At 40.1% G+C, this 13,392-nt stretch overlaps 1 protein-coding gene across 10 annotated transcripts in view; it reads left to right on the plus strand.

Annotated features, from left to right (window-relative positions):
* Nucleotides 1-7,123: 7,123 nt before the first annotated feature.
* The window catches only part of KIAA0232 (KIAA0232 ortholog), a 58,379-nt gene continuing 52,110 nt past the window's right edge, over nucleotides 7,124-13,392 (plus strand). For 4 of the 10 annotated variants that reach the window (XR_003680709.2, XR_008617922.1, XM_028492329.2 and 1 more), the window contains exons 1-2: nucleotides 7,129-7,927; nucleotides 9,157-9,655. Coding sequence is in view for 6 of the 10 variants with exons in the window: in XM_028492329.2 (XP_028348130.1) it covers nucleotides 9,425-9,655 (231 nt within the window). In the remaining 4 variants the exon portion in view is untranslated. Of the gene's footprint in view, nucleotides 7,928-9,156; nucleotides 9,656-13,392 lie in introns of all 10 variants that reach the window. The other 6 variants (XR_003680710.2, XR_003680711.2, XM_028492333.2 and 3 more) reach the window with 4 other exon arrangements.

A 13,392-nucleotide genomic window follows, 5' to 3' on the forward strand; every position in this document is an offset into this window, starting at 1 on the left:
AGTCTACAGACACGTGAGGAGGGACATGTGAACTCTTGAAAAGAGCTAGCGGTTCTTGGTTTAGCCCAACATAATCATTGCCAGCATTGTCCAGTAGAACTGTGATGATGGAAATGTACTATACTTTATATTGCACAGAAGCCGCTAGCCATGTGTGGCTGTTGAGCACTTGAAATGTGGCTGGTGTGGCTGAGGAACTGATTTTTAATTTAAATTTAAGCAGCCACATGTGACTAGTGACTGCTGTGTCTGACAACGTAGTAAGACGGTAGAACAATACTGGGATGACATAATGTTAGGTGAAAAATGCAGGATACAAAAGTATATATTCGTTTTTAGCATGTTGAAATAATGAAAAATTTTAAGTTCTTTGCAAAGGAAAAAACACTGATAATCACACCAGAATACTAGCCGTGAATTGTATTAGGGTAGAGAAATTGTGTATGGGTGCCCTTCTGTTTTCATATTTAAAAATACTTTAAAAAACTTTTATAATAAAAGTATGTATGAGCAGAAAGAAAAAGTGTTCTGAGACTAAAAGAATGCTTCAGCAAGTGAATATATTTCTTGAACAGAGCTGCACAGATATTTCTTCACAAGATCTACATTTTATTCAATACATTTTGCCTGAAGAAGCCAGATTTACAACTGTTTACTATCTGGTGCTCTTTATCATCAGTTGTGCTGTAACACAAGTAAATTGAGAAAACAATCCACAAATAATATTGTATGTACCGTGTCAGAAAGACATTATGCTTTTTGAAATAATTTTTATGAGTTTTGAGCAAACCTAAAAATATGTACAATATATTACCAAAAATGAAGGGAAGTACCTTAATATGTCTGCCACATGTCTGCTCTACTTGAGCACTAAGGAAACTGAGCTATAGATTGAGTGTATGTCTCTTACAGCTATTTAAGGGCACTCATGGGAGCTGTTACTTGAATTATTTTCAGTAATGTATGTGGTGTTACAAAGAGTATAAAAAGATGGCAGTACATTTCTTAGCACATTGTTACATAGGGGATGAGATTTTGGAAGATCAATGAGCTTCTTCAAAACCACCCCTCAGGGGCTTCCCTGGTGGTGCAGTGGTTAAGAATCCGCCTTCCAGTGCAGGGGACATGGGTTCGAGCCCTGATCCGGGAAGATCCCACATGCCACGGAGCAACGGAGCCCGTGCGCCACAACTACTGAACTTGCGCTCTAGAGCCCGTAAGCCACAACTACTGAGCGCATATGGTACAACTACTGAAGCCTGCATGCCTGGAGCCCCTGCTCCACAACAGGGAAGCCAGCATGATGGAAAGCCTGCGCACCGCAACAAAGAGTAGACCCCGCTCGCCGCAACTAGAGAAAGCCCGCACGCAGCAACGAAGACCCAATGCAGCCAAAAATAAATAAGTAAAATAAATAAATTTATTTAAAAATACCGCCACTCCTCAGCACCCTGCCCCCCCCCAAAAATCCCACTTCATTATTAATTTACTCATTTGAAGATTGTGGCATTACTATGTTTTGTCTGGCTATTGTTGAAAAAGTACTTATGTAATAACTTCAGTACCTAGATCTGTTTTTTCTCCTTAATAGACAAATCATTTGTGACTAATTATCACTCTGAAAACATGTGGACTAGATAAAGAATTAAATGCTTTCGGTTTTAGAATTCAGTTTGTTATTCTAGTTCCAGGTCTGATCATAAGCACCACAGGCCCCAGGGCCCTCACTCCTGGAGACTGAGGGTGACACGGGGTTTCTTGCCGGGGTGGAGGGGTGTGTGTGTGTGTGGGGGGGTGTCATCGGCGTGGGCGGGGCTTGACAGATGTTCCGCCCTCACTGCACTTTCACTTCCAGGCTCACATTAATACTAGGCTTGGAGGCTTTCATCCATCCCCAAGTCTTTGGGGGGTGATTTTCATTCACCAGCAGGGCTATGTTTAATTCTAGAGTCCTTAAAATGTCTAGAAATTGCACACTAGGTCACAGAAGGAAAGCGGTGTGTGCTGAGCTGAGTCCGTACTGTTTGGGGAGAGTGCGGCTTAAATGCAGGTTACTCAGCAGATGTGCACATTCCAAAAGACAGGAAACAGCAGCCATGGTATTTCTGTGTTCATCCTCTGCACTTCACCACCTTGAGCTCTTAGCAGCGTCACGCTGGAATTTGTAGTAGACACCAAACTGTTACTTAAAAAGAGGAAAGGCTTTGGTATGACTAAAACTCGATTTTTATTGTAAATGAAGGTGATTTTATAGTTTTGTTTTTTTTTAAGGATAGCGAGGAAATTGTTTTTTGTATTAGAAGCCTAATGTATTTTACATAATTACTGTTCTTCAGATAATCATATCAGTGAAGAACCCTGTTAGAGTAAGCAAATATAAACAATTTGAGGGGAGTAGCTTGTAATAACAGCACCTTCCATTGGTGTGACATTTTGTGAAATACAAAGGCCACAAATATCAATACTTGGATGCATTTCTCACTTGCTCATTGGAACAACCTTGTGAGAAGTTGAGAGGCAGGGAGAGCAAGTATTTATTTTTCTCCTTTACAGATGAGTTACGGGCAGAAAACCCAGCTATTCAGTAGTGGAAGTGATACTGACTACAAAAACCTACATGTTATGGACCGCTGGGCTGGTGCCCTTTGCACTCTTCCATCCTGCTTTCCTGAATTAAAGAAGATGCATGCTTCCATGGGCATTAATCAGCTATATATATTTTTTGGTATCCTTAATAGAAACCATTTAAAATTTAAAGTATAAAAGACAAGAAATTCTAAAATAAGTGTATTATTAAGTGTATTATTGTTGGACCTTTAAAATTATCATTTATACAGCCCAGTCTTTAGGGTGATTTGCGTTAATTTTACGTGGGAGAAAGATGCTCAAGACAATTTGAAGGTCCTTTTTTCTCAGCGTAAACCTTTGGAGAAGGAAAAGTTGAAGAAACGAAACAAAACGAAGAACCTTTGAGCGTATATGGTGGTGCTTTTTCTTGAAAACTTTTAGAGAAGTTAAACGAAAATGCAGTTTAACTTCATACTGACTAAACTTCACATTTGGAATGAGTAGGAAGGTGAATAGACAGAGTTTGACATATGGGTGTTTGCCAGCCATGTTCTTGAACTTGCCAGGTGGATGTTAAGTGGGTTTTGCATGTGCTTGTCAGATCCCTCCATTGTTTTGGCCACGTGGTGGATCGCACCTGAAGTAAGTTAAACAGATAATTTTATTTCTGAAACAGTTCAGAACTAGAAATAGAGTCTCTCATTCGGTCAGATGTTCACTCTGCTACCAAAGGCTTGCAGCTTAGGGGAGGGGAAGCTTAGTTATGACCCAATATTTATACCTGGGCCATCTGTTAACAGCTTAGGTTCACAGTAAGGAGAATGGACACTCTTGAGCTCCAGGAACATTTAGACCTCTCATCACGGTACAGGAGGAAGCCAGCTTGGGGTGCTTCTGTCTCAGACCCTTGTTATTGGTGTCCAGTTACAGGTGCTGCCCAGATGATTACATAGGCTGACGCTCCCAGACTTACCAGCCTTTCCTCTCTTTTCCTCAGTGCTCTGAGTCTGTTCTGTGTAGAGAGTAAAAACAAACTATAGTCACTAATGACTCTAGGGATATGGACAATTTAAAAATTATATGGCATCAGCTATTGAACAAATCACAGCAGGAGTTCTGTTAGGGGTGATGATGCAAGGGAAGGTCTTAACTGGCTTTGATGAGATCATGGGCGTTCAATGTGTTTTTGCTGTTTTTTCTGCATCTCACCTACTTCTTGAATCCTTTCATTTGTCTAAATCTCTTAATGACAACAGAGAGAATCCCATGGTTGGGTTGATACCATGTTTTAAAGTAAACATAGTAAACTAAAACAGTTTTTCTTTATCAGTCTTAACAGTGAACCAGGTCTGTCATATGTGAATTTTTAAGGCCTTTATGCATTTAAATAATGGAAAAAAGCCTTATACTAAGTTGTTTGCAGCGAAACTAATTTTTAGAAGTTCTCTGGCAAAGACAATTATATACATTTCGTTAAAGACATTCTTCTGATACCTCTCTACTCTCTGGATCTGATGTATATTGTTGGATTCAATTCCCTAAAATTTTGTTTAGAATTTTTGCATCTGTGTTCATGAGCCATATTGGTCTGTAGTTTTCTTATAATATCTTAGTCTGGTTTTTATGTTAGGATAATGCTGGCCTCTTAACATGATTTGGGAAATATTCCCTCCTCTTCAATTTTTGAGAAGAGTTTGTATAGAATTGGCATTATACTTTCCTTAAATATCCGGTAGAATTCACCTTTAAGCCAACTGGGCCTGGAAATTTATTCGTGGGAAAGCATTTGTTTGTTTGTTTGTTTATTTTGGCTGCATTGGGTCTTCGTTTGCTGCGTGCAGGTTTTCTCTAGCTGCGGCGAGTGGGGGCCACCCCTCGCTGCGGTGCGCGGGCCTCTCACTGCGGTGTCTTCTCTTGTTGCAGAGAACAGGCTCCAGACGCACGGGCTTCAGTAGTTGCAGCACACGGGCTTCAGTAGTTATGGCTCGCGGGCTCTAGAGTGCAGGCTCAGTAGTTGCGGCGCACGGGCCTAGTCGCTCCGTGGCATGTGGGATCTTCCCAGACCAGGGCTTGAACCCGTGTCCCCTGCATCGGCAGGTGGATTCCCAACCACGGCACCACCAGGGAAGCCCCGTGGTAAAGTTTTAAACTGTAAACCCAATTTCTTTTATAGGTACAGGGCTATTAATTCTATTTCTTCTTGAGTGAACTTTGGTAGTTTGTGTTTTCAAGGAATTTGTCCATTTCATCTAAGTTTATTTTATTGGTGTAAAATTTTTCTAATATCCCCTTATTGTCTTTTTTATATCTGTAGAATCTGTAGTGAGCTCACCTCTTTCATTCTTGATATTGGTAATTTGTCTTCTCTCTTTCCTGAACAGTCTGGCTAGAGGTCTATCTTGTTGTCTGAAAGAGCCAGCTTTTGGTTTCATTGTTTTTCCATTTTCTATTTCATTGATTTCTGCTCTCATCTTTTATTTCCCTCTTCTGCTTAGCTTAGGTTTCATTTGCTCTTCTTTTTCTAGTTTCTTAAGATGAAAACTGATTTGAGACGTTTTCTACTATAGGCTCTCTTTGTGCTATAAATTTTCCCCTAGATACTGCTTTGGTGGCAACCTAAAAATATTGATACGTCGTGTTTTTATTTTCATTCAATTCAAAATACTTTCTAATTTCTCCTTTGAGTTCTTCTTTGCCCTATTGCTTACGTAGAAATATGTTCTTTTTAACTTTTTTTTTTTTTTTTTGGCTGTGTTGGGTCTTTCTAACTGCGTGCGGGCTTTCTCTAGTTGCGGAGAGCAGGGGCTACTCTTTGCTGTGGTGTGCAGGCTTCTCATTGGGGTGGCTTCTCTTTTTTTTTTTTTTTTTTTTTTGCGGTATGCGGGTCTCTCACTGTTGTGGCCTCTCCTGTTGCGGAGCACAGGCTCCGGACGTGCAGGCTCAGCGGCCATGGCTCACGGGCCTAGCCGCTCCGCGGCATGTGGGATCTTCCCGAACCGGGGCACGAACCTGTGTCCCCTGCATTGGCAGGTGGACTCTCAACCGCTAAGCCACCAGGGTAGCCCCGGGGTGGCTTCTCTTGTTGCGGAGCACGGGCGCTAGGCACTCGGGCTTCAGTAGTGGTGGCACGCAGGCTCAGCAGTTGTGGGTCGTGGGCTTAGCTGCTCCGCAGCGTGTGGGATCATCCCGGACCAGGGCTCGAACCCGTGTCCCCTGCACTGGCAGGCGGATTCCTAACCACTGGACCACAGGGAAGTCCCATCCTTTACTTAACCTATTTGTGACTTTACCTTTATTGTAGAATTTTTACTATATTGTAATCGGGACTTGTTTTAAGACCCATCTCTGCCTTTTAATTGGTTGTTTAAGCCATTTAAATTTATTATGATTATTAACAGCTGTCTTATCACAGTCTTCAAGAGATAACATACCATTTCATGTGATGTATAAGAACCTTATAATAGTGTTCCAGTGTTCCACTCCTGGTCTTTATGCTGTTGTTGTCATACATTTTATTTATACATATGTTATAAACCTCACAATACGTTGTTGTTTCTGTTTCAGCGGTCAGTTATCTTATTTTCTTTCTTTCTTTCTTTCTTTTTAAATCTTTGGCCATGCAGCAAGGCATGTAGAATTTTAGTTCCCTGATCAGGGATAGAACCCACGTCCCCTGCACTGGAAGCGTGGAGTCCTAACCACTGGACTGCCAGGGAAGTCCCTCAGTTATCTTTTAAAGATACTTAAATAACAAGAAAATTTTAGTTAATGTTTCTGGTGCTCTTTGTTCCTTTGTGGGGATAGGACATTTTGTCCTATCATTTTCCTTCTGCCTAAAGGACTTCCTTTGACATTTCTTTTAGGGCAGGATTGCTGGTGATGAATTCTTTCAGCTTTTCCATGTCTGAAAAAGTGTTTGTTTCACCTTTGTTTTGAAATATACTTTTGATGAGTACAGGATTCTCAGTAGACAGGTTTTTTTTTCAATACTTTATAAAGTGGTTTTGCCCCATTATCTTCTCATTTGCATGGTTTCCATTAAGAAATCTGATGTCATCCATATCTTTGTTCTGTTCTACCTAATGTTCCTTTTTTTCTCTGGCGACTTTATTACTGGTTTGAATAGTTTTATTATGTGTTGATTTCTACATGTTTCTTGTGCTTAGAGTTCATTGAACTTCTTGGATCTCTGTGTTTTGGTTTTCATTAGTTTGGAAAAATTTTGGCCATTATTCAAATATTTTTTTCTGTCCTTCTCTCTCTCTTCCAATTACATGTATGTTAGATTTCTTAAAGTTATCACACAGCTCACTGAAGCACTGTTAATTTTTTGAACTTCTTTTTCTCTCCATATTTCATTTTGTATAGTTCTGTATATGTGTGTGGTTCAAGATTCAATAATCTTTTCTTCTCAAATGTCTGATCTGCCATTAGTCCCGTCCTGTATTTTTAATCTCAGACATTGTAGTTTTCATCTTTAGATATTTGATTTTTATATCTTCTCAAACATACGGAATATAGTCATAATAACTGTTTTAAAGTCTTTTTCTGCTAATTCTAACTTTTGTGTTGATTCTGGATTGGTTTCAGTTAATTTTTCTCCTCATTTTCATTCCCTTTGTGTCCCATTTCTTTGCATGCCTGCTAATTGTTTATTTATTTATTTAGGCCGCACCGCCACCGTGGGTCTTGTGGCATCTTAGTTCCCCTACCAGGGATTGAACCCAGGCCCTCGACAGTGAGATGGGAGTCCTAACCATTGGACCGCTGGGGAATTCTCACATGCATGCTAATTTTTGATTGGATGCCAAACATTGTAAATTTTATCTTCTTGTGTGGTGGATATCCCTTGAGCTTTGTTCTGGGGCCACAGTGAAAATAGTTGGAAACAGTTTGGTCTTTTGGGTCTTGATTTTAAGATTTGTTAGGCAGGTCCAGAGCAGTGTTTAGTGTAGGGCTAATTATTCCCCATTACTAAGTCGAGACCCTTCTGAGCACTCTACCTAGTGTGCCCTGAATTATGAGGTTTTCCAGTCTGGCTGGTAGAAAACAGGCACCATCCCCAGCCACGCTGAGCCTTAGGGCCTGTTTCCTCCTTTCCTTTATGATGACCCTTTCCTGTGCCGTGGCTGGGTCCTCACATGCATGCCCCGATTAACACTCTGTTGAAGGCTTAGGAGCAACCCTTTGCAGATATCTGGTGTTTTCCTCTGGACAGCTCTCTCCTCTCGGTAGTTTTCCTGTGATCTCCAGCTGCCTTAGATTCTCTGACCTACTTCCTTCAGCCACCGCTTCATGTCTCCCCATTGTCTTGGTGCGACCTTCACTGAATGAGTTACTGGCTATCCACTCGCTTCAGGTGATGTCCCCAGAAGTGAATGTATTGTTTAACTGATGATCTGTCTGGCATCTTTTGAGATCCACACGTATTAAACAATTTATGGAAAATGTTTTAATTTTGAGAGTCAGCTGGAAAATTTCAGCAAGTAAACATTATAGAAAATCTTTGCTTTAATTTATCTAGTTTTTATAATTCAGAAAAGAATTATAGAGAAGATTTTAGGAAGTAGCAGAATACATATTAGTGATACATTAATCTAGTAACTTCATCCTGTGGTGGATTTAAATATATTTTCTTTATATTTAATGTTTGTAACATTTAGTGTGTAGTTCTAGATGAAGTGCAAGAAACTGAGCGTTAAATCTTTGGTGAAGAGTGTCTTTCTGACTTGATGCTCTTACTAAAAATAATTATTAATACTTTTTAAAAAGTCATTTTTGTAACTCTCTTATTATCTGCTAAATTTCATGCAAAAGCTGATCCAATGAGATTTACCTATCACTATGTTAGTTTTCATTTTCTAGTGGCATAAATTAATCAGAACTCTAGCATAAAGAATATTATGACTTAATAAAGCCATTGTTAGATTAGTATGACATATTGAAAGTATGTTAATTTAGTGGAAAAGAGTGGCATCTGTCACAAGTAATCAGGAAGTCAACCTAGGTATATAAGAAGAAAAGTTAAAATAGATATAACAGTATAGCCTGGCAGGGCTATAAGACAAGTGTGTGTTTCATCTTAATTTTTATGAAATAAGTGATGAGCAGTCCAAAGTTTTTAGCCATACAAAAATTGATTACCTACGTAAAACTTAAATTTATGGGACTAATTTTTTTTTTTTACCAGTGTTTCAATGAAATTACCGTTCAGCTGCTTGTTTCTGTTTTACTTTAAAATGAGGTAGTGATTTGTTACGAGATAAAGTCTTTCAGCATAGCAAAATTTTAGAAGTCCAGTCTCTTGAGACATAGCAAAATAGACATCAGTATAATTGAGCATGAGTACAAAAATACAAATTTCTGAGTTTTCGTTACTTTTAAATGATACTAAGCTTTAAAAAGTTTAAAATGTCACTTAGTTTAAAATGTGAACGATTACAGTAAAAAAAAAAAAATAATAATGTTCCAAGATACCAAAGGTATTTTAATAAAGAGGAATGGTTCATTTGGATTTTTTTCAAAAGATCAGTAATGTAGTTTATATCTATACATAATGCATACCTTTTTTCTCTCTTATTTTTGTAGGTTCTGCTGGAGACTTACATTTGGCCTCAATGTGAAATTAAAGTAGAAAATCACATCTACATGTATGTTGCTATCAGGATGTTGATTCATTGGTCATGCCTGAAGAGGGAAATTCAGTTCTAGATGGCTGACTGCCAGCAAAAATAAATGCTTACCCTAGATGTCAAGCATCTCTCCTTTTTACTGGAGTGAAAATCCCCTCCAGATACCAACAGAACATCACTGCAGAAAATGCTCCGCATTTTAAGGATGTCAGCAACCTAAATTCATGCGCCCTATCTGTACAGTTGTTGTGGATGGTTTACCATCTGAAAGCTCCTCAAGCTCTTATCCAGGCCCTGTATCTGTCTCTGAAATGTCTCTGCTTCATGCTTTGGGTCCAGTGCAGACCTGGCTGGGACAAGAGCTAGAGAAATGTGGCATTGATGCCATGATTTATACTCGATACGTCCTCAGTCTTCTGCTGCATGACAGCTATGACTACGACCTGCAGGAACAGGTATTTACATGTTGTAAATGTTTTGTGAAAATTTATGATTGTGTCTGCATTTTCCTTCAAAGAGCACTTTCGTATTCTCGCACAAGTTAGACGGCTGGGGTCCACCAGCTTTTGAGCTGTCAGTGAATATAGATGGGCCGCATTACCAAACACACTGTTTGGTTCAGTCATTTTCCCTGAGATTTTCTTGATGGTGATGGCATTCTGGCACAGACTCTGGATCTTGTCACAGATGGTAACAGTTTGATGACCCGCTGCCTTTGAGTTAGCACTGCTCCAGAATGTTGGTTTCTACTATTTAGGAAAATCACACATTGTGATTAGACGTTTTAATCGCTGGGGCTGTTTTACTTCTTAACATTCCAAAGTTTAATATTTCATTTTATCTCCAAGAACTATGATAAACTGCTTATTAATCAAAGTGTGTGTTTTGAATCAGTAGACTTAAAATTTTGGTAAAGCATATAACCTTAAAGTGGCCAATATACATTTTACTTGACTTAGGTGCTTAAAGTGAAGAAAGCAACCAAATCTATGTTCTTGAAAAAAACCTCAACTTCAGTCTCACTCTCCAAGAGAAGCTCCTGAATGTGAGGCTTGCTGAAAGGGAAGCAGAGTCATCAGCACTGAACGAATGGGCTCTGGGTGACTTCTGGGTACAAATTTCATGTAAAAGGGAGTGTTTTGGGAATTCCCTGGCGGTCTAGTGGTTAGCACTCCGCACTTCCATTGCAGGGGGCACAGGTTCGATCCCTGGTTGGGGAGCTGAGGTCCCGCATGCCTTGTGTCACGGCCAAAAGATGAACAATTTTTTAAAAAGGGAGTGTTTTGTGAGCAGTATTTGTTGTTGTTGTTTTAAACCATTGTTACTAACACTGAAAGCAGGAGCAAAGTTTCATTGACCGAAGAATCTGACTTTGACTTTCCAAACCACAGAGCAGTTTCAGAGTCCTGTACATACAGGGGGTTTCACAGCATGCCTGACGTTCTGTCACATGTCATTTGTGCAGAGTATTTTCCACTGCTGGTGTTCCCCATCCTTTCTATCTGGACACAACTACATTTCCCCTGCTTCCAGGTTGCTTACGGCCCTGGCTGCTGAGTATTAGGTCAAGTAAGGCTTTGAGGGGGTTGACTTAAAACCTAATAATCAGAAAATGTGTTATTTTGGTGGTCAGTATTTTGTATAATTTTCTTACCAAAGCTCTATTATTTTCCATCATATTTCCAGTAAATGTACTTTGAGGGTAAGTAAAATGTTAAATCTACCAACATAGAAGAATTTTTATTTCTAGAAATGAGGAAGATATTTCTCTTAACTCAAAAATCATGTACTTCAGTTGCAAATATGTACTCGTAGGAAACAAATCATTTTTTAGTAGAAGTTTAATAAGACTTCTCACTTCTTAAAATTGTGTATTAACAGTATCAACACCAATAAATTTATTAGCACAAAGTATTTATGTGTTAGGTGCTATAGTACATGGAAAAAGCGGTAAAACATAGGCCTGCTATTAAGATTATAGTGAACACTTCCGTGATGAGACCTGTTTGTGAATTCCTCTGGTCTCTGTGTTCGCTGTAGGGTGGGGGTGGGGGGTGGGCCTTGGCAGCTGTCAGCACCCTACTGTGTTGATCCTCCCTGTTCCGGTTCATCTTTAGGACACAGGACAGATAAAGGTTAGTGAAAACAGAGCATGTCTGGAATTACAAGGAGAATCCACAGGGAACTAAAAGGACCCTAAAATCCTTTTCTGCTCAGCCCTGGCTCGAACAGTGCCAAGTCCCATGCTGATGGGGAAGGTCACATTGAAAATGACCTTTCATAGGAGATGACCCGTAACTTTTCCATGACTCAAGGAGGAGGATATGCTCACTGTATCCCCCCAGAGAGAGTCAGGGCATAGAGCCGAGGGGAGGGCCTGAGCTGACCTTCTTCGATTCAGACTCCAGCTCATGGGCATACTCACCAGCCTGCTGTGGGCGAGCAAGCGTGCCACTCTCCTGATCCCTGCGTCACACTGAGGGTGGGCTCACCCCTCATTTGGAGGCCAAGTGACTCCACTTTTGGCTGTTTGTTTCCTTGCATCTTTTCTCACCACTCAGTCCTTGAATTAGTCTAACCTTGACTTGAAAATGCCTAGTTTTAATTGCTTCAACTACTGGCCTTACTTGTCCTGTTGAATTCATGGCTTTTCACAGTTTTGGCTAAAGGAAACACACAAAGAGCCCTTGAATTCTGAGAAACAGATTTTGTACTTGTCTCAGCAGCCCCTGGTGATTGGGTAGGAAGTACGGCTGATCAGGCCCTGGTCTTGGTTGAGGCTGACTAACAAACAGAGTTACATGTAAACCTCTGATTTGGGCAGGTTTGTAAATACAGTTGTGGCATCAGCTGTGTACTGTGTAGTTCTGGAGAACAACTGCCTTCTAATACGTAGATACTATAGGTGGGTCATAGTAATTTTATTTCCACAAGTTCTTTTTCTTCTTTTTCTTTTTGTCAAGATTACCATATTCTGATAAATGTATGCTTAGATAAATCAGAAATTCACTATACATCATTTTTAGATGTAAATGTAGACTACTTTTCTAACCCATCCTTCAAGGTCCAGGTCACCTTTCTCTGTGAATCCACTTCTGATAATTCCTGATGAAAACAATGTCTTCTTCTTCCAAACTTGACCATATTTCTACTATAGAGCTCTTAATTGTAGTTATTAGAATGTATTATCTTTCCCAGTAGTTTATAAGATGCTTAGTGGCAGAAATCATATATTCATCTTAAACATTTTTTTAAACTTATTTTTTGAAATAATTTCAAACATCAGAAGGATTGGAAGAGTACAACAAAGAACTTCAGTCAGCCCTAGTTGCTAACATTTTCCCACTTTTGCTTTATTTCTCTCCTCTCCTTTTTATGCCTGTTTATCCTACATAAATCAGCATTTATCCATTTTATACATATTAGTGTATATATGTCAATCCCAATCTCCCAATTCATCCCACCACCAGCCCCCCGCCCACCACTTTCCCCCCTTGGTGTCCGTACGTTTGTTCTCTACATCTGTGTCTCAATTTCTGCCCTGCAAACCGGTTCATCTGTACTATTTTTCTACGTTCCACATATATGTGTTAATATACGATATTTGTTTTTCGCTTTCTGACATACTTCACTCTCTGTGACAGTCTCTAGATCCATCCATGTCTCTGCAAATAACCCAATTTCGTTCCTTTTTATGGCTGAGTAATATTCCATTGTATATATGTACCACATCTTCTTTATCCATTCGTCTGTTGATGGGCATTTAGGTTGCTTCCATGACCTGGCTATTGTAAATAGCGCTGCAGTGAACATTGAGATGCATGTGTCTTTTTGAATTATGGTTTTCTCTGGGTATATGCCCAGTAGTGGGATTGCTGGGTCATATGGTAATTCTATTTTTAGTTTTTGTTTGTTTGTTTGTTTGTTTTGTGTGTGTGTGGAACGCGGGCCTCTCACTGTTGTGGCCTCTCCCGTTGCGGAGCACAGGCTCTGGACGCGCAGGCTCAGTGGCCATGGCTCACGGGCCCAGCCACTCCGCGGCATGTGGGATCCTCCCGGACCGGGGCACGAACCCGTGTCCCCTGCATCGGCAGGCAGACTCGCAACCACTGCGCCACCAGGGAAGCCCTATTTTTAGTTTTCTAAGGAACCTTCATACTGTTCTCCATAGTGGCTGTATCAGTTTACACTC

Source organism: Physeter macrocephalus, chromosome 7 (genome assembly GCF_002837175.3).
Source record: "Physeter macrocephalus isolate SW-GA chromosome 7, ASM283717v5, whole genome shotgun sequence".
NCBI lineage: Eukaryota > Metazoa > Chordata > Mammalia > Artiodactyla > Physeteridae > Physeter > Physeter macrocephalus.